The 25,448-nt window shown below is 40.2% G+C and overlaps 3 protein-coding genes across 6 annotated transcripts in view; all 3 read right to left on the bottom strand.

Annotated features, from left to right (window-relative positions):
• LOC110367697 (gastrula zinc finger protein XlCGF57.1) overlaps positions 1-1,578 on the bottom strand; it is a 63,548-nt gene extending 61,970 nt beyond the window's left edge. For both annotated transcript variants that reach the window (XM_036131904.1, XM_021314077.2), the window contains exon 1: positions 1,391-1,578. The gene's annotated coding sequence lies outside the window, so the exon portion shown is untranslated. The remainder of the gene's footprint in view (positions 1-1,390) is intronic.
• Positions 1,579-3,871: 2,293 nt separating this feature from the next.
• Positions 3,872-8,896, bottom strand: LOC110367696 (zinc finger protein OZF). 2 transcript variants are annotated; one of them, XM_036131921.1, is made up of 3 exons: positions 8,547-8,896; positions 5,277-5,681; positions 3,872-5,246 (listed from the first exon to the last, which is right to left on the bottom strand). In XM_036131921.1, the coding sequence occupies exons 1-3, from the start codon at positions 8,580-8,582 to the stop codon at positions 4,116-4,118; spliced, it is 1,572 nt and encodes a 523-aa protein (XP_035987814.1). In that variant the 5' UTR covers positions 8,583-8,896; the 3' UTR covers positions 3,872-4,115. The 2 variants fall into 2 exon arrangements, with proteins under 2 accessions (XP_035987814.1, XP_035987813.1); XM_036131920.1 differs by having other exon boundaries at positions 3,872-5,681; positions 8,547-8,735; positions 8,851-8,864.
• Positions 8,897-11,895: 2,999 nt separating this feature from the next.
• On the bottom strand, positions 11,896-23,903 carry LOC105922464 (gastrula zinc finger protein XlCGF8.2DB). Of its 2 annotated transcripts, XM_036131958.1 has the most exons (3): positions 23,843-23,894; positions 23,536-23,715; positions 11,896-15,580 (listed from the first exon to the last, which is right to left on the bottom strand). In XM_036131958.1, exon 3 carries the CDS (start codon positions 15,564-15,566, stop codon positions 14,442-14,444), a length of 1,125 nt encoding a protein of 374 aa, XP_035987851.1. In that variant the 5' UTR covers positions 15,567-15,580; positions 23,536-23,715; positions 23,843-23,894; the 3' UTR covers positions 11,896-14,441. The 2 variants fall into 2 exon arrangements, with proteins under 2 accessions (XP_035987851.1, XP_021169753.2); XM_021314078.2 differs by lacking the exon at positions 23,536-23,715 and having other exon boundaries at positions 23,843-23,903.
• Positions 23,904-25,448: the final 1,545 nt, after the last annotated feature.

The raw sequence follows: 25,448 nt of genomic DNA, 5'->3' as shown, positions 1-25,448 counted from the left end.
CCGCTCACCTGCTTAATTTAGGCCACTTTATCACAGACAGGCTTTGTGATGATGAGGATATCGATCAAGACAGAACTTTGTGTAAAATCAAATTGTTCAAGGTGTACTGTACATCGCTTTATACAGCCCCACTGTGGTGCAAATATAGGAAGAGTAATCAGTAAAAACTAAAAGTTGCTTATAATGACGCTCTTCGTATTTTGCTGAAAAAGCCCAGTTCTGTCATGTGAACTCATTTGACTAAATGACTGTAAGAACACCAAAATCAGCCCCTGAGTCAGTGCTGTGCGTTATCAGTCATTTCTATGGAAGCACTAGTATAATTGTCTTTATAGTTTTTATTGTGGTGTGTGTCGTATTGTATTGTTGTGTGTTTTTCCTTTCTTTTATGGACTATATCCAGTATCGAGTCCGATCAATTAATCCTGATCTGCTCTCTGACCAGGCAGCCAACGCCTCCAGTCTCACTGTGGCTGCTTTCTGTGGTGAGGAAGAGCAACTTTAGCTCTACTGTTAGGGGCTTAAACTCTTTACCAATTCATTTATTTATTAAATCATTTCATTTTGTAAAAGCATTCAGGCTAATTCAACATTCCTGTATTAGAAATGCATTGTAACGCTTTTACTGTGATTTACTTAACTTCCCTGTTTTCTGTGTATTTAATCTGAACCTTTTCTGTTCCATGTCAGTTTGTCAATTAATTAAAAAGCTTAATTTTGTCTTTTTTTATGATACAGCACCAAATATTTTAGATCTGTAGACTGTGTTTTATGACATATGGAAATTACCAGATTTTCAGGTGAATGCATTTACATGTTGCTATAATTTGGCTGTGACAAGCTACAACACATGATTCAAAAAGTAAATAAACATATGATTAATGATTATTTAGCTAACTGATTAATCTGTTGACCATTTTCTCAACTAATGGATTCATTAACTGTTGTTTAGTAGATTTTTTTTTCATTGGATGAGAACCAAGTTGAGCTAAAAAGTTCTGGATGGAGCATATTTACACACAAAAGGGTTTTTATTAAGTGCAAAATATGTATTTTACTGTATATGTAGGTTGTTTGTTCTGTCAGTAAATAACGTGTTTCAGAGTCTGCATAATCCAGTTGCCTATTCAATTACTAAATTAGTTGATGATTATTTCACTCATTGACTAATCATGATTAATCAGATTGTTTCAGTCCTAATTTAAAAACGCCATACTGAAGATTTATATATTGATACATTTACTTTAGATATCTCCATAAACTTCCTAAAGTCTCCTAAAAGAGAACAGGCTGTCTAAAACGTTCAGCAGCAGTTTTATTGACTTAGACTTTTGTGAAAGTATATTTACAAAATCTTTAGTTCATCCAGACCAGCGTCCAGTTAACATACCTGGAGGTTCTGACCCGGTTCGGGTTCTCCAGCTGCTATCCAGCAGTCTGAGCTGATGCTCGGTCTCTTCCTCCTCCTGGACGATGGTTCTGAATATTTATTCAGCAGTTAGTCGCTCTCTGGAGATGAAGCGAAGATATTGTTGCTGCAGACGCTGAAATATTCATTTCACTAACGCTGCTAGCGCTTCCGCCGGAAGTGTTACATGGTAATTTCCACCAGAAACAGGGACGGCCACTTATGTTCCGCCACCACTCCTGTTTTTATTTTTTGCAATAATTTTTTTTCCTTTTTTTATTGCAAACCAAACAAAGTACAAAACAATGACAGGGCGAGTTTTACATGCATTTGAATTCAACACAACATCTTAACAGATGAAGTCATGCAGTGACCTGTCATAGCACAAAATGGAGCATCATTGAGCAAGCAAATAAATAAAATAGACCATAAAATAATTCAAAAACAAGACACAATAAACATCACGAGGCTTACACACTTGAATTGTGTCTGAAATAAAGTTATAACAAAACAGTACTTAAGTAAAATAATAATCATAGTGTTCCAACAAGGATGATAGGATATTTTGACAGCGGGTTTGGATTTAGTCAGTCTCAGAAACTTATAATATAAATCAAAGTCATTGTTCCACCACCAGTTTATTTCTCATTTTTTAACACTCTGGTTTTTCTCATAAGGGCTGTTTCACAAAAGCAGAATTTAGAAATCCAGAAGAGATAAAACCAGGCTTGACCTAACGTGATCAGTCAAGCCTGGCTTTGTGCGTTTCACAAAGGCCCATCCAGGCTCAATGGTTGTCAAGCCAGATAATTCAGGTAACCCCCCCCCCACCTCCAGTTTTTTTCCAGACCATGTGGTCGATCATAGATTAATTAATGCTTATTAAAGCTTCAAACCAAACAAGCAACATCTTTTGATGGAGGCTGATGAGTAACTGAAGCACACTATAACCAAGAAAATACAAACACTGCTGCTATTATAAAGGGACAGACGTGTGTTTGGAGCTAGTTATGTGGCAGACGTGTTACACTAATTTTCACACGCTATCACACTCATTAACTATACAGGGCGCTGTTTCGTTGACACCTCCATAACTACTGAAAGAAAAGTGGTAGAGAGATGAAACTTTCTCAGGAAACAGGCTTTGCTAAACCATGTTAACCCTCATGTCAGATTTGAACTGTGGCATTAATGATTAATACAAACATCGTTTGCAATTAAAAACAATAAACACTGATTCTCAAACAAACTGAAAGAGGTACTATAGGTCTACCTGATATGAAACAAAATGATCTATTTATGATAAAATATACCAAATAACATCACAGTCTTTCCCTTAAAAGTTATTAAATCACAAAGCCTTCTGATTTGTATAGTTTTCCTTTTGCGGCTGTGAGAGTAAATATCAATTCTGTGAACTTAAGGGACAGGAATCAGAGAAAGAACGCCCCTTAGCATTAGAGTCATAAAATCTGATACGTTGTGGAAAATGGTGTAACACCTGACTACTGACAACACCTTTGCTCCTTTATCAGCCACTTCTTTAACCCTCTCAACACCTGCAATAGTCTGTTAAAGGCCTTTCAGTCAAACTTAGAACGCCAGTCTTCCAAAACATAATTGAACAGTATCAATGCCCACATGGGTAATTCTAAAGTTAATAATGGTATAGACTGCCATCACAATATTACGATAGTAATAGTACTTGACTAAATACCAATATGTATCAGTGGTATTTTAATAAAAGCGGAAAAACATCAAAACACTCAAACAAAAACAGAATCCCTGTTAAAACTCAATGGTTTCTGATTGGTGTGACCACTGACTGAACAGATAAGGGACCAGGATTAACTAAGCTTGGCTGTTTGCCTGATCTGGAGCAGGCCAGCTGCACAGAATACACAGCCATGCTAACTTATGTGCTGCTGCTTTTGGGAAACTGAGTCAAGGCATAAATTCAGACATGCTTGCTGGAAAATAACAGCTTAATCCTCTATCTTGGTTTTGTGAAACAGCCCTCTGATGCTTTTCGAATACATACAAAAATGTTTTCTGCAATTTGTGAGAAACTTTAATATTATTTGTTGGGTCTTAAGAAAAACTGACTCTAAATGGTTGCCTGTACATGTAACAGAACCTGACTCATGCAACATCCAAATGAACAAATGTTGGTTTAAAAATCCTTTGCTCTACACACCCTCTCCACCAGAGTAGTCACAACGGCCGGCTCTTCATTTCCACGAGTAGATCCAGATTTATAAGTTGGTTTACTTTTTTCATGTTCGATTTCCCAGCAGACTTGATGCTTATGCACTAAACCTGAGATGCTCAAACTATAATCTTTTCTCATTTAGGAAGAAAGGCCATGATACAAATAATTTATACATTTTATTTAGTCCTTAAAGTAGGACTAAATAATTGGGGGAATTTCAAAAACAGAAAAGACATGAAGGATTTGTGGCAAGCCATGTTTATTTGTATAGTACATTTCAGCAACAAGACCACTCAAATAGATTTACATAGTGAAAACATAAAACGACGTACATTGTAGTAGCCTGATAAAGGAAAGCTGAACTACAGACTGAAATTAATGTTTAAGTTAATAGTTTAAATAAAATATATAAGAAAATGAATAAACCATTCATAGCTCAATGCTTAAAACTTAACAACTCAAACAAAGAAGATATTTATTAATTTGTAGAATATTTTAAGGATTATTTCTGCACACATGTGCAGTCAGTTTATATCTGGCACTGAATAATTTACCACAGAGTTCACAAGAATACGGCTTTTCACCTGTATGAGTTCTTATGTGCATAGTCAAAGTATAAGGTTTGGAGAATTTTTTCCCACAGGTCAGACATGAGAAAGGCTTCTCACCTGTATGGGTTCTCAGGTGACGGGTCAGTTGACTGTTGTCAGTAAAAGCCGTACCACACAGAGAACAGGAAAACGGCTTCTCGCCTGTGTGACTTCTCACATGTCTAGCCATACTGCTCCTGTCACTGAAAAATTTACCACACGCTTTACAAGAATAGGGTTTTTCACCCGTGTGAGTCCTCCTGTGGCGGGTGAAGGCGCTCCTGTTTGTGAAAGCTTTGCCACACAGTTCACATGGATACGGCTTCTCATGCAGGTGAACCCTGGTGTGTGTTTTTAGGCTGCCTCTGCTAATGTAACTTTTCCCACAGGTCAAACACGAGAACGGCTTCTCACCTGTGTGGATTCTGATGTGACGAACCAGATCTCGACTGTTTCTGAAAGATTTGTCGCACAGTTTACAAGGGTATGGCTTCTCTGCCAAATGAACTCTGGTGTGTGTGCTTAAGCTACCTCCATCAACAAAACTTTTTCCACAGGTCGGGCACGAGAACGGCTTTTCGCCTGTGTGGATTCTTATGTGACGGGCCAAATCACTACTATAACTGAAAGACTTACTGCAGACTTCACAGGTATACGGCTTCTCACCGGTGTGTGTTCTCATGTGAAAATTCATGGTAGTTTTTCTGGTGAAACATTTTCCACAAGTCCCACACTGGAACGGCTTTGCACCGGTGTGAGTGCTCATATGATCAGCCAAGTACCTGTGCCGAATGAAACATTTACCACATATTTTACAGGAAGACACATTTTTCTGGAGCCTCTTCTGTTTAAAATGGTCAACGTCATCACTATGATTTTGGATTTTCTGACGTCCCTTCTCAGTGTTCAGCTCTTCATCTCCACTGGATAGCAGGTCTTCATCATTGCTTTCCTCCTGATGTTGGTTCTCAGAATCAGGAAAATTTGAAGAATGGATGTGGTCCTGGTTTGGCTCGGATTTGCTGGGGTCTTTTTCCTCATAAGCAGGTGTCATTCTGAAGGCCTCCTGCTTCACTACAAGCTTCTCTTCATCCTGATTACCACAGAGTTCCTCTTTAATCTGTATAGGTTCTGGTTCCCCCTTTGCCTCAATCACCTGCTGCAGTTCAGGTTTACTGTGACATATTTCCTCATAAGCAGAACCCAGCATGACGGTCTCAGCCTCCGGCTTCACTAAAGACTTTTCTCCATCATGAAAGATGCTGAGCTCAACCTGTTCCTCCTTGATCGGTTGAAATTCTGGTTCCTCCCTCATCTCTCCAATCTGCTTCAGTTCTGGTTCCTCCTGTTCCTCTTTCATCTCTACATCGGATGGAAAGTGGTCATCATGAATGGAGTTTTTCTCTTGTTGAACAAGAAACTGATCACCAACAACCTCCCAAGTAGTAACAGACATGATGCTGTTGGAGATCTGAGGGAAAGAAGAACAAAATAAAAACTTTTAAAAACTATTTATAAGGGGTATGAAGAAAGAAAAATTGGAAAACTGAGGATTATTGTTTTAGTTACATTTTCAACCGAATGGATAAAGACACCTTCCTGGGAATATGTCTAAAATAAGTCACAGATTTGATGTATTAGGGTGTTTTAGGTTGGGTTTTTCTAAAGCCCTTTTGCTTAAGAGGAAAATCTCTGGTCACGAGTTCAATTTGGCAATCTGTAGTCTCTCAGTGTTTCAGGCACAGCGATGGCCCAAAAACTACCTAAGAGACAAACAAAACAAAAAAACTGTCAGAATTAAAATAAAAAAATAAAAAATACTCTGTCACCTCCTGATGTGACAGACGATGATTATTGCCCTTTTGCTCAGCCATGACGGCATTCACACCTTCATCCTTCCTTACTATGATTACAGGTTTCTACCATCGGCTCGCAGGCTCTTGGTAATAAAGTGCAATACAAAAAGGTACAAATGTTCATTTGTCCCGTTAGTATCATTAATAATTTGGCCTGATAATGGTAATACGAAAATAGTTAATTGCGGGCTAACTTTTTGTTCATCACATTAACATTCAAGCTAAATGCAGAAATAGTTTGCAGACTGGTTATCGTCTATTTTATTGGGTTTCGATAACTGTAAGTACAATAAAACTCACAACAAGATATATTCATCCGCCATTTACGTCACTCTCCTGGCACTCGATATCCATCCAGACAGACTTCTTTACAGCAGTCACGGCTCCACAAATTAATTTTTTAATTTGTAAAAAGCGGAGCTGTTTTCGTCCTTTCTACTCATTATGATGCGGTCAGCTCCTATTACCCAAAAACAGAGACGCCGGGACCCACATGTTTTTTCTGTAAACAGTGTGCCGCTGTATGACTCTAATCCCTTTAAATCGTAGTGTAACCAAGCTTTCTGTGTTTGTTACAACAATAAGTAACCCTTAACGTCATGCTTTATTTCAAATTTGTTAAAGAATAATGATGGAAGGGAAAAGTGACCTTCAGAAACACTGTGTCCCAGGCTTCCAGCAGTGTTGCCAGGATCCGCTTATTATCAGCGACTTTAGGCTTGATCATCTATACGGTTTACAATGTAGAGGTAACAGAGCTGGTTGGTTGTTTCTTTTGCAAGACCTGGCAACACTGGAGTGGCTTCATGACTCACACACAACATTTTGAAATGCTGCTGTCTGGGCAAAGGAGGGATAGAATATTCTTCTCATAAGCTTCCACTGCGATGTAAAAGTTGCAGTTTGAGAGTAATTTAACTTGAACTAACGGCTGAAAAGCTAATATTTCCATGTGCGGAATATGAGTTTGCGAAGCTAAATTTTTGGTTAGTCCACCACTGCTGGTTGTATAATGTATGTTGCAGTTATTCCTGTTAGTTGATTTGTTCTTTTCCCTTTGGAGATCAGAATGTTTCTTATTCTCCATCTTTTCAGATCCAAGCTGGCTTCACACTGACAACGTTGCTTGTGCGCTCCGTCCTTTCATTGCACAATGTTCTGCCAAGCAATTCAAACTGGATCCGTCCATGCATCCAGACAACACCCGCCTCCCTTTATTTTGAAATAATACCACATCCTTTTTCTGCATCTGACTTCCTGTCTGGGTCATCTGGTTCTTAGAAATTAATGTGTTATGTATTTCTGATGGACAACAGAGGATGGTTTTCTATCTTACCATAGCGCCACGGAGCTGGTGGGAAATGCCCTGTTGACTAGAATGGCTTTTATTTGTGCCGTAATGCAGAGTGCATGGATGAAGGTGTATGTGTGAATGAGAGGTTAAAGTGTCATGACCCTGCTCCGTGGATTTGATCTGCAGTTCTCTTGTCTGTAGACTTTACTTCTTGGGGGAATTTCTGTCTGAGTAAAGATCTAGATCTGAAAGGCTCATTCACATTCCAACTCATTTCTTTCTATTTAGTGGCTGGACACAAAGTTCAGCCATTGTTCTTTGTGTGTGCTTGTAGAGCTTTACTTTATTTCGATTAGATGGGGAAAAAACTCACTTGAGGACTGTAATTTACTTCCATGTATAGAATGAGCATGGATAAAATAATTGCCACAAATTCAGGCTTTGGGACTCTACACACAATAACTATAGAAAGATGGTTCAAGGGGTCAAATAAAAGATTACATTACATTATTCAAATAGTAAAAATCAATTGCCAAAATATTACCAGTAATTTAAATTCAGGGTAAACTCTCCATCAGTTTCGATTTGACAGTATGGAAATGATGCATCTCAGGTGTATTTCAGTATATCAGTTTTAAGACCCTCCCTGTATCAACATTTAATGTGTTGTGCACAGGACTGGATGATTTACACAACATAGACACTCTGCCAAATCCACTTTTTAGGAACGGAACCTGTAATGTAGTGGTCTCAAACGCAAATCTTTCGGGCTTGATGTCCTGAACCTTGGAGATGTGTTCCTTGCCCTACACACCTGCATCAAATGACTAAACTACCTCACTAGCCTGCAGTCCAGCTCTGCTAATGAGCTCACATTGGAGTCAGGTGTGTTGAAGGACAGACGTCTAAAAGCTGCAGGACACTGGCCCTCGTGGAATGGAGTTTGATACCACTGCTGTAATGTGTCGTTACTCCATCACCACTTTTCTCAGATTTAAATATGTTATCGTCCCAGCAGTCAGCTTGACGCTTGTTTAGCCTTAAATCAGGTTTAAACCAAAGCACCTCTACACTCAATGCGCTACAGACCGTGGTTACCCTCCCAATATGGCGGACGCGCTGACGTGTTTAAGCAACTGACAGTAAATGCAGCAGCTAGGAAGCAGTTTGTTGACGGTTCTCTTACCTGATAGTCGTGTTTTTGCTCCTTAGAGGCAGACATGGTAGCAGCACAGCGTCCAATACATCTCCAACCCCCCCCCCCCGGGACGCCTGAAGCTCTTCTGTGCTTTTTTTCTAACCGGAAACTGGCTCCTTCCTCTCGGAGAGTTAGCTTCTCAGTTAGCTCGGAGGCTAACTGGTCTCTCTCGGGCTGCTAAAACAGACAGACGTCGGTAACTAAATGATTGAAGGCAGATGAATATTTTCAGAACTCAGAACGAGAAAACGATGAGAAGAATATTTTTATTGAAGAGCAGAAGGGAACCGACTTTTTACCCCCTTCCTTTTTCTTTCTTCCTCTTTTAGTTTACGGCTGTTGCACACCGGCAATGCTGCCTCCTACTGGACAGGAGACCAACAAAGCCGTCTTTAAAAATGTAACTACAGGTGTAGAAGTAGACTCCGAGAATATTATCTTGTTCTCTCCTTTTGTGCTCCTCTATTTTTTATTTACATTTTCTTCTAGTTAGCATTTCGTCACATGTTTTGCCTTCTTTGTTTCTCTTCTACCTTTCCGTTTTTGTGTCCATTGAACATGAAATAGTCACAAAATAAAATCGAAGAAAGCGAAAGCAGCAATGCTGTGAAAGTAAAATCTGTTGGGCTCTTTTTGGTATTAAGACAACAATTCTTAACGCCACATTGCCAGACAGGACACGTAAAAAAAAATGAAGAACACACAAAATGTAACTTCATTTTTTAAATATTTATTTTACGGTGTACATTTTTCTACTCTTTCCAGGCTGAATCCTTTAAATTCCAATAATGCATGTTTGACAGTTTTTGGCTGTTTGCTGGTGAACTCAGTTTCACACTAAATTGCCAAAACTATTTGCTCCCCTGCCTTAACTTTAATATGAACTGAAGAGACATCCAGTTCTTAATCAGGTTTCATATCATGTTGGCCCACCCTTTGCAGCTATAACAGCTTCAACTCTTCAGGGAGGTCTGTCCACGACGATCTGGAGTGGCTTAATTGGATTTTTCTTTTTTTTTGTGTGCCATTTTTTACATTTGTGAGGTTAGACACTGATGTTGGGCAGGAAGGTCTGGCTCTCAGTCTCTGTTCTAATTCATCCCAAATGTGTTTTATGGGGTTGAGATCAGGACTCAGCATGTCTTTATGGACATTGCTTTGTGCTTTGGTGCACAATCACGTTGTGCGAGGAAGGTGCCATCTCCAAACTGTTTCCACAAAGTTGGGAGCATGTAGTTATCCAAAATCTCTTGGTCTGTTGAAACATTCAGAGTTCTTTTAGCTAAGAGGCCGAACCTTATTCCCAAAAAACAACCCTCACCAGAACGGCACCGAACTTAACATTTGGCAGAATATAATCAGTTAAGTACCATTTTCCTGCAACAGGCAAATACAGACCATCCATCAGATCACCGGATGGAAAAGTGTGATTTGTTCCTCCACAGAACGCGCCTCCACTGCTCCAGAGTCCATGTAGTGATGAGCTTTGCACCACTTCCTCTGATGCATTGCACTTGATGATGTATGACTTGGATGCAGCTATTGGCCTACTGGTTCTGTATACTTTCTGACACAACTCACAAGAATATGGCTTCACATGTGTGTCTTCTCACCTGAGTCCTCATGTGATAAGCCAAATGAGTCTCACTGTAAGACTGACCACAAAGTTTACAGGAACATGGCCTCTCCCCAGTTTGGGTTCTCATGTGATCCTGATTCTGTATGAAAGATTTCTTGCACGGCTCACAAGGATACGGCTTCTCATCCATGGGATTTCTCATGTAATATTTCAACTTACTTTCGCGGATAAAGCATTTCCCACGGGTCAGACATGAGAAAGGCTTCTGATCTGTATGGGATCTCACATGACGAGCAAAACCAGTTCTCGCCGCAAAAGTTTTACCACACACTTTACATGAGTATGGCTTCTCCTTTGTGTGAGTTTTCATGTGAATATTCTAATGGCTTTTATGTTTGAAACACTTTCCACATGCCAGTCAGGGAAATGGTCTCTATTCTGTGTGGATTCTTATGTGGTGAGCCAACTAACTACTGCACAAAAAAGATTTACCACACAGCTGACAATGGTACGACTTCACTCCACTTTGAGCTTTATGTGACTGTTTAACTTACTTTTCTGAACAAGTGAGTGACTTCTTATGTGATGAGCTAGAGCCCTGTCTATGTGTAGTTCTGATATTAACCACTAGGTGTCATTATTACTTACTGTTCCTTTAATGTAAGACACAATTTTTGTTGACTAAATTTTAACCAAAATTATTGAAAACTTCTTTCTAAAAATTATCCACAATGTTTTTCATTACAAGTCCTCAAGGCAACTGGCTGCATGTTATAGGCGTGTCCCTGTTTTTACATACATTATTTCACTTGGCTGATTATCGTCTGATTATCAGGATTTTGTTCAACTGCAATTATCGTGACACCAAGTGTAACATCGCTCCGCCCATGTGGAAGTATACCCCAGGCCTATGCAACCAGAAGTTGCAGCATACAAATATCCAGAACACGTAAAAAACACAGCAGAACTAGTGTCAAGCAATACATTTTAATTTACCCACGAAGCATAAAATGTAATTACAAATAAAAATTTAGTTACCTTTGTACAGACGAACATCCAGCAGTTTCCCATGAACCACTGCTGTCTTTTACACCTATTACATTTTTCAGACTCCTGGGTTTTAGGAAAGGAATAAACTGCATTCCACCCTCAAAACATTTGGTATCGCACATGTCTGAATTTTACAATATTTAACTGTTTTACCAATGTTTTTAAACAAAATCTCTCTGACTGCAGTGCGTTTGTAATGTAAAATCCCGGCCATATTGTCAAGGCTAAAGGGTCTGCAGCTCCCACAGGTAAGAGCTTTTGGGACAAATTCTAGTCAGTGATCGGAGACTTGGTGAGCCCGCCATAAACTTATAAAAGATTTACAACATTTTGCAGCAAAGACTAATTATGAAAGCATTTACATTTTGTCTGTGAAGCAACAAATACACTATGTGAAAAAACAAAAAATAACTTGTACAACCTTTGTAGCTGGAATACTAGCAATAATAAACAGGTCACTGTATCAAAGATACTTCTAAGGCTGAGGTGCATGTTCTTCTATTATTTATAGAAATATGATGATTTGAAGCAAACCAAAACTTCTTATACCATATGGAGGATTTATTAAACCATTTTGAAACAAAGCAAACTAAACAAAAAAATCTACGATATCCATTAGGAGCTGATAAGCTCAGCCATTTTTCTTAGCTTCTTTTTTTAGCTTCCAGTTAAAATGTCTTAATGATTATTCAATATCACCAAAGCAGCTTCAAGTCATTAAGTTGTAGCTTTATTTGTCCACTAGATGCAAATGTAATGCCAGATACAAACAAGAGGGAGAAAACGTGCAAGCCACGTGGATTTATACACATTTCACGCAAACAGCTACCTGATCTGCTATCCACCAGGAAACTATAAATACTATTAGAAAGTCATAAAAGGGCAAATTCAAAAAAGTACACAATGTTGTTCTTCAATAAAAATATACAGATACAAGATCCTATGTACACATATATATATATGTATATACATAGGAGTGCATTAACAAAAGCACTAATACAAAATCCAAGGCATACATAAAATTCAGTCTTAATTGTAGGCTTGAGGGTAAATGACTTGTAAAAAGACTATGTAGCTAAATTATCTTTCAAGTGCAAAATGCATCAACATGTCTCTTATAAACTAAGAAACAAAGGAATTAAATCATTTGAACAGAAGCTTAACTGTGAGTTGCATGGGTTTGTTTTTTTTAAATAGCTATACTTTGCTGGAAAATAATTTATAAATGAAAGTCTTCAACATAGTTAAAGGCCAACGCAGTAATATGGTTTATCTGACGTTGAAAATCTAGATCAATGATACTAAGGGGTTTTACATTAAAAACAGTGAAATGTGAGATAAATCTCAATTTTATCTCTAAAGCTTTACATCAAAAATTAGCATTTCTTTCCTTCTTTCTTCAGTTGCATAAATGTGTCATCCATCGTTATATATAGAAAATAAATACACACTTAAGAGTGCATTACAGAGGATAAGAAAATCTAAAGACTGACAATTAACTACATGATTATGATATTTGAAATTGCATTTGTGTGACATGTGAAAGCATAAATGATGAAAAGTAACGCAAGAGAAACTCTCTTTGTGGAAGTCAAAATTACCAAGAGACACAAAGTACGGCCTTTCCTTTGATTATTTGAGAAACCAATTAACTGCATTACTACAGAAACATTTTAGGGGATTTTGGTGAATGATTTACAATTACAGGAATTTGAGAAATGGCATCATTGTTATGGATCGAAAACAATTGTTTAAACATTTTGGAAATTCCCAAGCTTGACAATAACACACTTTCCATTAAAAGCACCAGAATTTTTGTGTGTTTCCGTTTGCTTTGGGCCATTTATGTATAACAGCCCCAATGACATATGGGACGTTATGATGAAAAACTGTAGTACCACTCTAGTCCAGTAGGGGCGGCGGTCAAACAGAAAAATGCAGAGAAGTTGTATCCATATCCGGCCAATCATCTGGACTCGGAGAAACAGGAAGACAACGCGCAACTGATGCTGTTACATCTCCTTAGTCTCTTTTACACCGCCGGGCTCCAATCTATTCCACTCCTGTTGGTATAAATAAATAAAAATAAAGCACAGCTTCCTTCTGCCTGTGCACCGCAAGGACCACAGTGGCTATTCAAGGGAAAGGCCATACTTTGAGAGGCCATTGCCACTCAAGAACCAGAGGCTTTTGAGTGGCAATGAAAAAGGTCCTATTAAGACATTTCATAAACTTGGGACAGGGAATGGGACCAGAGATAAACTGGCAGCAAGATTTTAATACATTGTCATTAAGGCACTTGAACTAAGATGTAAAGTGATCAGTTTTACTTTGCCTCATAATTGCAAAATAGATTTCTCCTGTTGTTCGTTTCCAGAACATCATTGGCATTATTTGAAAATTTAAGCAGTTTCTCTCTGGGAGTCAATGATTCCTCATACACTTAAGGGAAAGCCTCCATACCTGTTTGAGTTCCCATTGAACATACACGTTAGTTTGCTCAGTAAACTAACTAACTAACTGTTTTCAGATAAAACAAAGGAAGTCACTCGTGTCAGTCCAAAAGCGAGTATGTTTTGTACACTTGTGAAAATGTTTGGAATTGGGAACGACCCCTTAGTAATGTTGAGATTTTCTTCAAAAATATCTTATGGTTCATAAAATACCAGACTGTCTTTTTTGCCAAGTAGATGGTGGTGTGACTCCAGGTATACCCACTGAAATGCTTCCTTCAATCACGAGGGATGTTTTTCTGCCCAATGACTGCAAACAAAAATGGTCTCTTGACTGATTTTAGTAAAAACTAAGGCATAAATGCAAATGTATCTGAAGAGCTTCTGATCATTATTGATATGGGGTTTAGTGAGGCTCTACAGTGGGGGTATGTAGCACTGTAGCTTTGCAGCAACAACGTTCTGGAATCCCAGCCTCGGCTCTTCCTGCATGGAGTTTGAATGTTCTCCCTGTGTCTAAAAGCTCTCTCCCTCCTCTGTCCACAGTCCAAAAACATGACTCTTAAGTTTTTAGGTCTCTCTAAAACGGCCCTAAGGTGTGAGTGTGTGTGCATCGTTTTTTGGCCAGGTACCCCGCCTTTTTCCCCTATCACTGCTGGAGACAGGGACCAGCCCCCCTGCAAGGATAAGCTGGTATGGACAATGGATGAAAGTTCTCTAGAACCATTTTAACGGTCAAACAGAATAAGGTGTTTGTTCTTCTGTGATCAGCCAAACATTCCTGGAAGGTTTGCAACGGACTTAACAAGTATGCAACTTCCCACTTGTATGTGTTCTCATGTGTTTAGCCATGCTGCTACTGTCACTAGAAGCTTTACCACACACGTTACAGTAATAAGGCTTCTCACCTGTATGGGTTCTCATATGCTTAGCCAGATTACTGCAGTCACTAAACGATTTACCGCAGGTTTTACAGCGATATGGCTTCTCACCTGTGTGAATTCTCATGTGGTTTGTCAAAGGGCTTCGGTTACTGAAGGATTTGCCACACAGTTTACAGGAATAAGGTTTCTCACCTGTGTGACTTCTTATGTGATCATTTAAATATGTTTTGTCGCTGTAAGCTTTGCCGCAAACATCACAAGAATAGGGTTTTTCTCCCGAATGAGTTCTCATGTGAACAGTCAGGTTACTTTGCTGAGTGAACCCTTTTCCACAAACCAAACATGAGAAAGGTTTCTCACCTGTGTGAGTTCTCATGTGACTAACCAAGTGGCCACTGGCTCTGAAAGACTTCCCACATAACTGACAGGAATGGGGCTTTTCACCCGTATGGGTTCTCATGTGCACAATCAAGTTCGTTTTCTGTGTGAAACCTTTTCCACAAGTTAGACATGAGAAAGGTTTTTCACCAGAGTGAGTTCTCATGTGATCAGTCAGGTAGTTACATTTAGTAAAGCATTTACCACATACTTCACAAGAAAAGTTTCTGTCTTGTGCACTCTCACTGTTCAGTTCAGGTGCATTCACAATTTCTTCACAAGCAGTAGTCTCCACAAAGGTGTCGGTCTCTGGTTTCACACAATGGTCGTCATCCAGGAACGCTCCAACTTCATCTGGTCTTTTGTCAGTTTGTACTGGTTCTGGGTCTGCCTTCCTCACCTTCTGGTGTTCTGGTTCACCGTGAAATGTTTCCTCACACATGGGAGCCACCAAATCAATGTCAGTCTCGTGCTTCACGACAACCTGTTCTTCATCCTGAATGATGCGGACTTCAATCTCCTCTTCTTTAATCGGCCGAGATTCTGGTTCATCGTGTTCCTCCTTCTTCTCCACAGTATTGCCTTCATTAGGGCCAAGAACTGAGTTCTTGGCTTGGTTGATGAGAAAGTGATCCCCAACAACCTCCCAAGTCATGACAGACATGATGGTGTCGAAGCCTGTAATAAAGAGAACAGAAGAAAAAAATAATAATAGGATAAAAAATTTATTTATGCAAGTTGTGAGGAAAGATTTGGAGAAAAACTTCAGGATTTCCCTTATATCCGCACCCTTAACATGTCATCTCTATCGGATTCTGCTAACTGTTATATTTCTCATGTCAGAAAAGAATCATCTGATGGCTCAAACCTCAGGGTCTGACAGATGAGGTATTTGATTCATGTCTCATATCATGTCATGTCATATCATTCATGTCTCTGTAATCCTGGGTTACCTTTCATGTTGATAGACTAACGGTTTGTGACTACCTCCTGAGCTGGGTCAGGGGCATGTTGTTAGAGCAACTTAGACCCATCCATGTCATATCCTGACCTTTAAAGAGAAAAGGAAGCATGAAGAAGCTGTGTAGCTCGTGACACAAAAATAGGATCCGAGGTTTATACAAACTGTTCTCTACAGACAGAGCACAGATAAGACCTCTATACACAATTGGAGGAATCAAAAGAGCATTGTTCTCTTTAGCAAACCACGATTTCTGACTGTCACACAGTCCTTCTTAACTTCACTGTTCCTCAGACTTTTAATTCTCTGGTGTATTTCTTCATGGACTCCACTGGGCCGTACTCCACTCCACAGCTTTGAGGGTTTTCAGCAGGCCTTTTTCCCTACACGGCTGCATTTTTTCGTCCCCTAGTCAATAGTTTTGTTTCTATCATTGTTTTTTAAAGCACATTTTGAAGTATCGCATTAGCAAAAATTAGCAAAAATTCAAATGAACTCATTAAATTTCGCAAAACAAGTTTTTACGCTTGCTTGAGGTGGTTCTTTACTTTTTTGAAAACAGTAAATGCGCTAAAGTTTTTTTTATACCTTTATTTTTACAGGCAAGTCACTAAGAACAAGTTCTTATTTACCATGACGGCCTGACAAGTGGAGTAACCACTTAGGAAAAGGGAAGTAGGGCTAAAATAAATACAATACATTGGTAATACATACATAAAATACAATTTAAAACACAACTGACAACCCAAAAATGACTCTGTAGAGAAGCAGCCGCATGTGTCTGTGAACAAGGATGATATAATTGTTTTGAAGGATGAAACTGAAATTAGTCTATCCAGTTTAAGAATATTTTGCAGAGCATTCCAGTCACGAGCGGCAGCAGATTGAAAAGAAGCAAGACCAAAGGTAGTGTTGGTTTTGGGAATATGTAGATGAAGTGAGGGCCGGGTGTTGTATGTGATGCATGTGTTGAATCAGTTCTGATGTGAATAACGTTTAAAATGACGGATCAGCTGTTTCTGTTGCTGCCGTCTTCTCGGATGCTCCCATAACGCTCAAAAAACAGGTCTGGAAGCAACAACACGTACGCATGGACCGATGAAGAGACGCGAGCGTTTCTAAGTGTCATCTGTAAAAATTGGCACATTTATAGCCTCACTCCATCACTGATCTGTGGTCTGTGAGTTAGCAACATCTACTTCCTGTTTATTACAGCCAACATCAACGTATGGCGACGTTACGCTGTGTGTTTCCTGGTTTATTCGCTACAAACCGGTAAATTTGAAACACGCCTGATACGATTTTATTTTTTGCAATATTTTAAACGTTCGCTCAAAATTGGCATAAGAATTTGATGGGAACAGAGCCAGTGATTGGCCATGTAGTCCGTGGGCCAGAATCTGTAGGACGTCTCCTTAAGAAGTTTCGTATGAACTGTCAGGGGGCAACTTTCTTCCACCGGGAAAAGTTGCTACACATAGCAGTGATCTCAAAACACCAATGTTCCCACGTTTTCACTTCACATTAATAAGTTATAGGTGATAAAAAATCTAAACTATGGCACTCCGGTCCAAGAGGTCACGTGATTCGTATTTTTGCTGCTCAGCCAATCAGATCGCTGTATTGTCAGCTAAGCGCGTTTAACCGTTCATCTTGGCTGCGCCCGTAAGATGTTTGTATGCATCTGTTTCCAGACGAAAAAAGCCCAATAATAGCATTTTCTGGTGCCAGCTGGCTGAGATCTTGATGGCAAGAAAAAAGAAATAGCCCAGACCATCCATCCATCCATCCATCCATCCATCCATCCATCCATCCATCCATCATCCATTTTCTAACACGCTTTTCCCCGCTGGGTTCGCGAGGTGCCGGTCTCTATCTCCAGCTGTCAATGGGCCCCTTCGGAATTTGTAGAATTTTGTATTGTATTTTTGAAATCAATAAAAGTTTTAACCTCCAGCTTTGTGAAGTCTAAATATTTTAAACATCACATTCTAATAAAATGAAATAGATTTTTTTTAAACTCCTAATACATTCTATTTTTAAAAGCGACATATCTCCTTTTCTTAATATGGTTAATATCTCTATATGGTTCTTGGTTGAATTAAAATCTTATTAAATCTGATGATTTTGGCTGTACCTTTTATTCAGTGTTCATTTGATCACACGTGAAATCGGCTCTATATGATCTATTCATGCGGGTCAAAAAGAAAAGAAAAAGAAAAAAGAGAACAAGTAGACAGCTGTGATGGACTCATGAAGGTGGATTTTTGGTTTAAGCAGACAAACATGCAACAATCTAATGACATAAAGCTAATATTTTCGTGACACATCTGGAAATGACCACAGAGCCGTTTACTTTCTCATAACGTGTTTTATTGAGTGATCAATCGAGTTTTAACCGACATAGCAATCCCTTATGATCGCACTAACAAGTGTTACATTATCAGATTTAACACATTAACTGAACGATAATAACGACACCAATGCTATATTTCGTTAAGAAAAGTAAAACATCTTCATTACCACGCCTAATAGGTTGGAAATGAGGCAGAGTTGACTGGATTTATTCTTCCAGCTGAATGCACTCCCGGCGCAGGGGAAACAAATTCTGCCGGGTATAAATCGTTTGGCCATGCTATCCTGGCGCAGCAGGTCTTGGTGATATCACAGTAAATTGGGCAAAAGTCTGGACTATTTCTGCCCTGTGATGGACTGCCGACCTGTCCAGTTTATACCGCGCCTCTCGCCCATTGACAGCTGGAGATAGACACCAGCACCCCTCACGAACCCAGCAGGGATAAAGCATGTTAGAAAATGAATGATGGATGGACTGGGCTATTTATTTTTTCATTGCCATCAAGATCTTTTCCAACTGGCGCCACAAAATGCTATTATTGGGCTTTTTTCGTCTGAAAACAAATGTTTACAACCCTTTATGGGCGCAGCCAAGATGACGTGGTTGAACGCGCTCAGCTGACAATACAGCGATCTGATTGGCTGAGCAGCAAAAATCGAATCACGTGACCTAAACTGTGACCCGGTGCGCCACAGTTTAGATTTTTTATCGGCTATAACTTATTAATGTGCAAGTAAGGTGTTTTGTGATCACTGCTATGTGTAGCAACTTATCCCGGTGGAAGAAAGTTGCCCCCTGACAGCCAGGGCCGGATTATCCATAAGGGCCAGTGGGCCAGTGCCCAGGGGCACCAACCATGGGGGGGCACCACATGACACATGCTTTAAAAATATATTTTTCATAAATTGTTATATTATTTACTTGAAATTGTTGAAGACCATGCATTATTCGTTTTGTGAACACTGATGTCACAATAATAATAAATAAATGATAAATAAATCAAGATTTTTTTTATTTCAACATTTTAAAATGAGATATTTGATTATTGCTCACTGCTCATATGCCTACATGTAGCTGTGTAAGTTAGTAAATAGTAAATTACATTACAGAAATCCCCTTGATTATGTCTGATGTTTTTGACCGGAGGACAGCACGGGTAAGGGGGGGGGGGGGGTTGGGGGGCTTTGAGGTATAGTGCCCAGGGGCACCACATTGTCTTAATACGGGCCTGCTGACAGTTCATACGAAAAGTCATCGTACAGATTTTGGCCCACGGCCTAATGGGTGAGATGAAAGCTGTATGACCGAGCTGTTAGATGCCGGGTCAGAACTGCAAGATGGGTTAAATGATGGGGAATTATTCTGACAACCTTAGAAAACGGATCACATGTCTGTGTAAATAGGAATAGGGTGTTTTCACTGACGTCACTGGCCAACTTCCGGTCCGCCATATTGGGTGGCACACTTCCTTATCTCTAGTTGTCGTACACGTATTATCGTATCGCGAATGGATAAGTACGCCAGCATGCTAGAGCGACCAGATAAGAACGTATACCTGAGGAAATGTTCCGTGATCGACCATATGGACCCGTATGCCCTCCACGGTGCCTTGTTTAGCCGTAATCCAGATGCATTACCTGGTGTTCGGTGAAAACCCTCTGCACACTCTTGAGGAAATGAGAGCTTACAAGGGTCTAGAGGCTCACAACCAGTTCACATCTGGTTATGTACATCAAGGAAATCGCCATCATACGTGGACAGGTGAGTTTTAATAAGATGGTAAAAATGTAAACAATCCGACGCAAATGTGTCGCATGCTTCTGCGGTGGCTGACGGCCGGCGGTGGGCGGTGCGCGAAGGCGCTTGGCTGCAGGGCCGATCGACGCCGCTCGCGGCTTTAATTATTTAAGCAGAACAATGACCAGTGCAAAATTAAGTTGTATTTACCGTATTGGCGCCGGTAGGAGCTGCAGATCATAAAGCCAGCAAACAGTGGGAACACAGTAACTCGTTCAAAGCTAAGCTGTGCTCAGACGGGCTCTGGCACATGCTAGTTTAGTAGCTGCTAACCGTCAGTGCTAACAACCACTCGCGCATGTAATGTACTTTTAACTTGCTGCTATGTGTTTCAAACGTTTAGAACACACTCTCATTGACATCGGGATACTGTGGAAAGTTATGTTCGGTCGACTTACAGCCGCGATCCAAGCGAGCCGACGACTCTTTGTTATCGCTAACAGTTGTTCTCCGTGGTTGCGCCTCCAGGCAGGAAAGTGGTGGAAAATTAATCTGTTTCTATGTTTTTCCCATGGCGATCATGTGTTGCGCTGTTACAGCCCACAATACAGCAACGGTTTACCATGGTTGAAATCAAGTTAAGGTGAAATTAATCAAATTAAAACACGGCTGAGAGAGGGAGTACAGTATGCGGTAGTAATAGGCAGTAGAGGCGGCGGAGGCAGTCAACATGGCAGCCGCGGAAAGTAATAAGTCATAACGCCCAAGCCCTATTATTAATATATTCTTCTTACATGTTTTAAATACTTAACAGTTAATTACCTGTGACAAAGTGAGCACCGCAGACTCTGTCGTATTCCAGCTTAACACCGTCCAAATCGGACCTGGATATCCGTGTCAGCCATAGGTGACGGCGTTGTTCAGACAGCTGTTTTTTTTTTTTCACACTGATTCACTATTACGGCTGGTAGGCGATAGAAAGCGTTGATCTCCACCTCCACGGGCCGTGCAACCAACCATTAAACACGTTTTCCCCATTGTTCACTTCCAATACTGCCTAAGGCGTCATACAATGCAGGTCAACGGTGCGAAACGACTGCCACCCAATATGGCGGACGCGCTGAGTAGTCACGTGAGCGTGACGTCAGCTGAAAACCCTCAATTAGGAAAATAAGGCCTGTGTTTGCTTGTCACATGGTTGTTCAGTCTTGTGGGCCGGTGTGTTAAACGTGGGACGATAATCTCTGACAGATTTTTGTCTGTGAGAGTAATTTCTCACCCCTTGCTGTCTGGTGACGCCCTTGCCCCCAATTTTATTAAACATCTTAGACACTTTCTTTTATAACGTTCTCACATCACTCATATTTGTTGGACATTGACTGTGGAGGAGTCACAGTGTCAAGCGGATCATTACAGCGACAGCAGCAAGGCTCCACTGGTGAAGGTAAAATCTGTCGGGCTGTTTGGCATCAAGACAACAATTCTTGATGCTGCACTGCTGGACATGGCAAAAAAAAGAAGGGAAAAAAGGGAGCAAGGAGCGAAGCGGAGCCATCGTGGATCAGCGCAACGCAAACACCCAAAATCCAGCTTATGAAAATTAAACTAAAATTTAACTAAATGTAACAGCTTGGAGCGTCTCTCTCACACCCATGCATGCACAGAGAGAGAGAGAGAGATTACAGGGCCTGATCTACATTTTTATTCTACCGTTTCTCACTTCATTTCTAAAGTTAACGCCACGCTGCTTAACAGCAGCAGGAAGTAAAACGGAGGTGGGACTCAAAGCCGCCACCTTACCGGGTCTGTTTGAAACTAAGGCTACGTTCACACTGCAGCCTGAAGGGACCCAATTCTGACTTTACCTGCCCATAGGCGAACCTGGATCTGATCTTTTTTTATGACAGTCTGGACAACACAGATCGGATCTTAAGGTGAAGCTACATGATAGTTTTATTTAATGTCTGACTAGAGCGATGGAGTTTATCTGGAAATTAATAATTTGCTCGTTTTTGATATTGACGCTGGGAATATTGCCTTTTTAGAGAGAACAAGGTAGTGAAATTTAAAATTAATATTTTATGGAGGATATTTTATAAAGCTACTAAAGGATAGTAAGGGGGACAAACATTGAGCGGAGCTCTGGAAGATGTTCCAAGCTGGGTGTACGGTGCGCATACTGAGAATACTTTGATAGTCGAGCGCACTTATTGGCTTAATTTCCTGTGACAAATTCCCACATTTCCCACAGCAGGCAGCCAGCCACGGCACAGAGTGGGTGTGATGCCACAGCTCTGTGTCACATGTAAAACAGATCGATGCAAAGACTTTTTCCTACCAAGCAGTTATTAGTGTGCTGGTAAAATTGAGCTCAGCACGTACCTGTCCACCGACTCGTGTCCGCCTTGTTATGTGGGAGCCTAGAGGCAGAAATAGCTCAGGGTGGGATGTGGGGCTATCTAGGGGAAACACTGAGATCTTGTTGTAGAACCTAACCCTGCTTAAAACTGAACCAATAACTTAGTAAACGCTTTGTAGTGACATTTCAGCCGCGTTGAACATGATCCAGACTGCAGGAAATCACAGAGACGGTCTGGCCAACAACAGGCAGCAGCTCTGCCGCTCCCAACAAGTACGAGCAGAATTTAAATCGGCTCCTAATCCTGATGAGCCGCCTGCATAGTTAAAGTTTGGAGGTGTACTCTCTCGCCTAAAATAATCGTAAAACAAATTTTTGTGTTAAATTAAGACTAAAATAGATAGGTTTGTAAACTCCTCATTTCCTTAGTCCACTCTTGTGGCGGACAGTTTTTCTTACTGCTCAACAAGATAGCAGAGAAATGCTGGGTTAGATGAAATACCCGGAAAAGTAAAGCTTGGGTAAAGTGAATTTAATCAAGAAATGTGTTTGGAAACGCTACCCGTGATTTGCAAAGCTCCATTCTTTTGAGTGGCAAAGGAAAAGTGGCTAATGCAGTAATTAATGAGGACAGCTGGAAGTCTCCTTTCCTTTCTACAAATGATCAGTCAGTAACAGCTGTCAGGGATAAATGTACTTTGTTATGAGCTGTCTCATCTGTTAGACAAAGCAAATATTATTACAAGAATAAAGACAACTACCACTGTCAAATATATAGAGAGAATTTAGGAAATTATTACTAAAAAAAATACAGTGCTGTCAGCACATCTGTAGCCGCTTTTCTCTAATCGCTTAATTGGTGATCATGCTAATAATTAGTAAAACAGTAGAGCTGATTAATGAATCATGGACAAATGGAAGGATCCATTATTGGATAAACACAATGGATGGAGGGCAAAAAAAACTTTTTATTCATGCTTATCTAAACCCTGACAGACTTTTCCAGGTTGGGATGGAGGTTAAATATAATTTATTGAAATACAAACGGTAAACTACGTCTGATCTCTCTCAAACAGCAGACAGCAGCTCTCTTCTCATCTGACCGGTGTACTGGCAGCTTCTTTCCCCTCCCAATATGGCCGAAGCGCTGACGTGTCAGCAGCTAAGAGACGGTTAACTAAAATTTTATGTAACACTTCGTTAAGAGATCGCTCTCTTACCGACTCTCAAATAGCTTGTTGGGTTGAAAACTGCCCAGACTTTAGTAGTTGTCCAGTATTCACCTTTTAAAGTCTTCTCTGTCCTTTTCTCCCAAAGAAAATGTTCGATACCTGTCCTCTGAGAGCTAGCTTCTCACTTAGCTCTGAGGCTAACTGGTCTGTCTCGGGCTGCTGTTGCTGCTAAACCAGAACGAAATCAGTGTTAAAAACACTCTAAAACAAACCATCTAAGCTCAGAATGAGACTTTAAGTAAAGAACGGTGGAAAAACCAGCAGAGGAAAACGGTTTTCTGTTTCTATCACTTACCTTTTCGTTCTTTTCTTGTTTTCTCACTTCTTCTTGTGTTTACATGGCAAACAATACAATGGCCCGCCACCTACTGGCAGGAGAGGTGAATCAGAATTACAAACTAATAAAAAAAAAGGCCTGTAAATCTTTGCAAAAAGCATTCACATGTCAAGCTGACATTTGCCAGAAAGGTGAAAATGGAAACATCTTGCCAAGAAAGGCAAACAGCTCACCAAGTGTTATAGATTACCTCCCAGGTGCTGTCGTTTCCTTCATTTAATATTGCATCTTCCTGCACAACTTAATCAACATTCTTTGTGCAGTTTTGATGTATTTTTTAAAATACTTATTTACTTGTCAATATGCTTGTCAAACGCTCACCATCACATCAATGAAAGACGTAATGGAAGATCCTCTGGAAGGTGAGGACAGAAAACAATCACACAACACAAATGATTGACTGAAAATACTAAACAAGTTGCATAACGGAGAGCCACTAAGAAAGGCAAACTGCCAGAAACTGGAGGCAACATTACTTCCTCTCAGTTTACCTGGAATTATTTTGCCATCTATCAAAGAGTCATTCTTAAATTGAGGAATGGCTTCATAGCACGTCAGCCGCCACAGAAGAGAGATGCACCCGTCCCTGACTGCAGCTTCAGTCCAGCGCCCAGGGCCTGATCTGTGGTGCACCAAAGACCGGGCATCCCATCGGCCCCACACTACAAACCTGGAGGTGCCCAGATTATTATTAATCTGTGGTACACAACACCAGGGTGATGTGTATCACAGATTAAGACATACATCACAACTGTAGAGCACAAAAAATCACAACTGTACCTAAACATTTGCATACCAGGTTCTGCCCTCTACATGTCCACATTCAGCCATAAATGGTCAGAGCAGAGCACGTCTCGTGAATGTTAATACGCTCTGAAATGAGCCATCATGGTTAACAAAGGCATCCACGGAGCAAAGTGTAAATCAGAGGTAAAAGCATATTTGGTCTCCAAAAATGGAACCTTATCAGTGTCTTAAACATCCTATCACAAACACATGGAGTTAGCTGTGACAAGGTTTGTGACCTTTTAGACGGGATCAAGCCCACAGCCTCACCAATGGTGGAAATTATCACCCACCACTGGCCAGATGTGGGTAAATTTATGAAGAGACGAGCAGAGATGGGGCATCTAGCTTCAGGAAAATAAAACCCCTGCCAGGGTTTCCTTCATCCTGTTCATCTTTTGAAGCCAAGGCTGATGTTAAATAAAGCCTTGAAACAAATAAAGTTGTGGTGGCTAAAATGTTTGAGTGGCTGGTACAATCCCCCTCCTCCCCACCAGTCACTATGGCAGGTGGAATTATTTTTTTTATTATTATTATTATGCAGCATCACATATTAACAGTTGGTATATGCTTTTCCTCCTAATCTACCTTTGTTTAACCTTCAGCCCTCCTGGTGTGTTTGCTGCTGAAAAGCTCCATTTTAGATGGATGGGGAATTTTGTTGTTTTGACTTCTGAATGGAATTTTTTCAAAACGGCAGTTTTGTATTTCTCTGTGTTCATGCGATTTTTTATCTGCTATTATAAAATTTTGACTTTGTTATGACTGTTATGTTATG

This window comes from Fundulus heteroclitus, unplaced genomic scaffold, assembly GCF_011125445.2.
Source record: "Fundulus heteroclitus isolate FHET01 unplaced genomic scaffold, MU-UCD_Fhet_4.1 scaffold_46, whole genome shotgun sequence".
NCBI classification, from domain to species: domain Eukaryota; kingdom Metazoa; phylum Chordata; class Actinopteri; order Cyprinodontiformes; family Fundulidae; genus Fundulus; species Fundulus heteroclitus.
The sequence above is the reverse complement of the archived record's forward strand: the minus strand, read 5'-3'. Positions and strand labels throughout refer to the sequence as shown.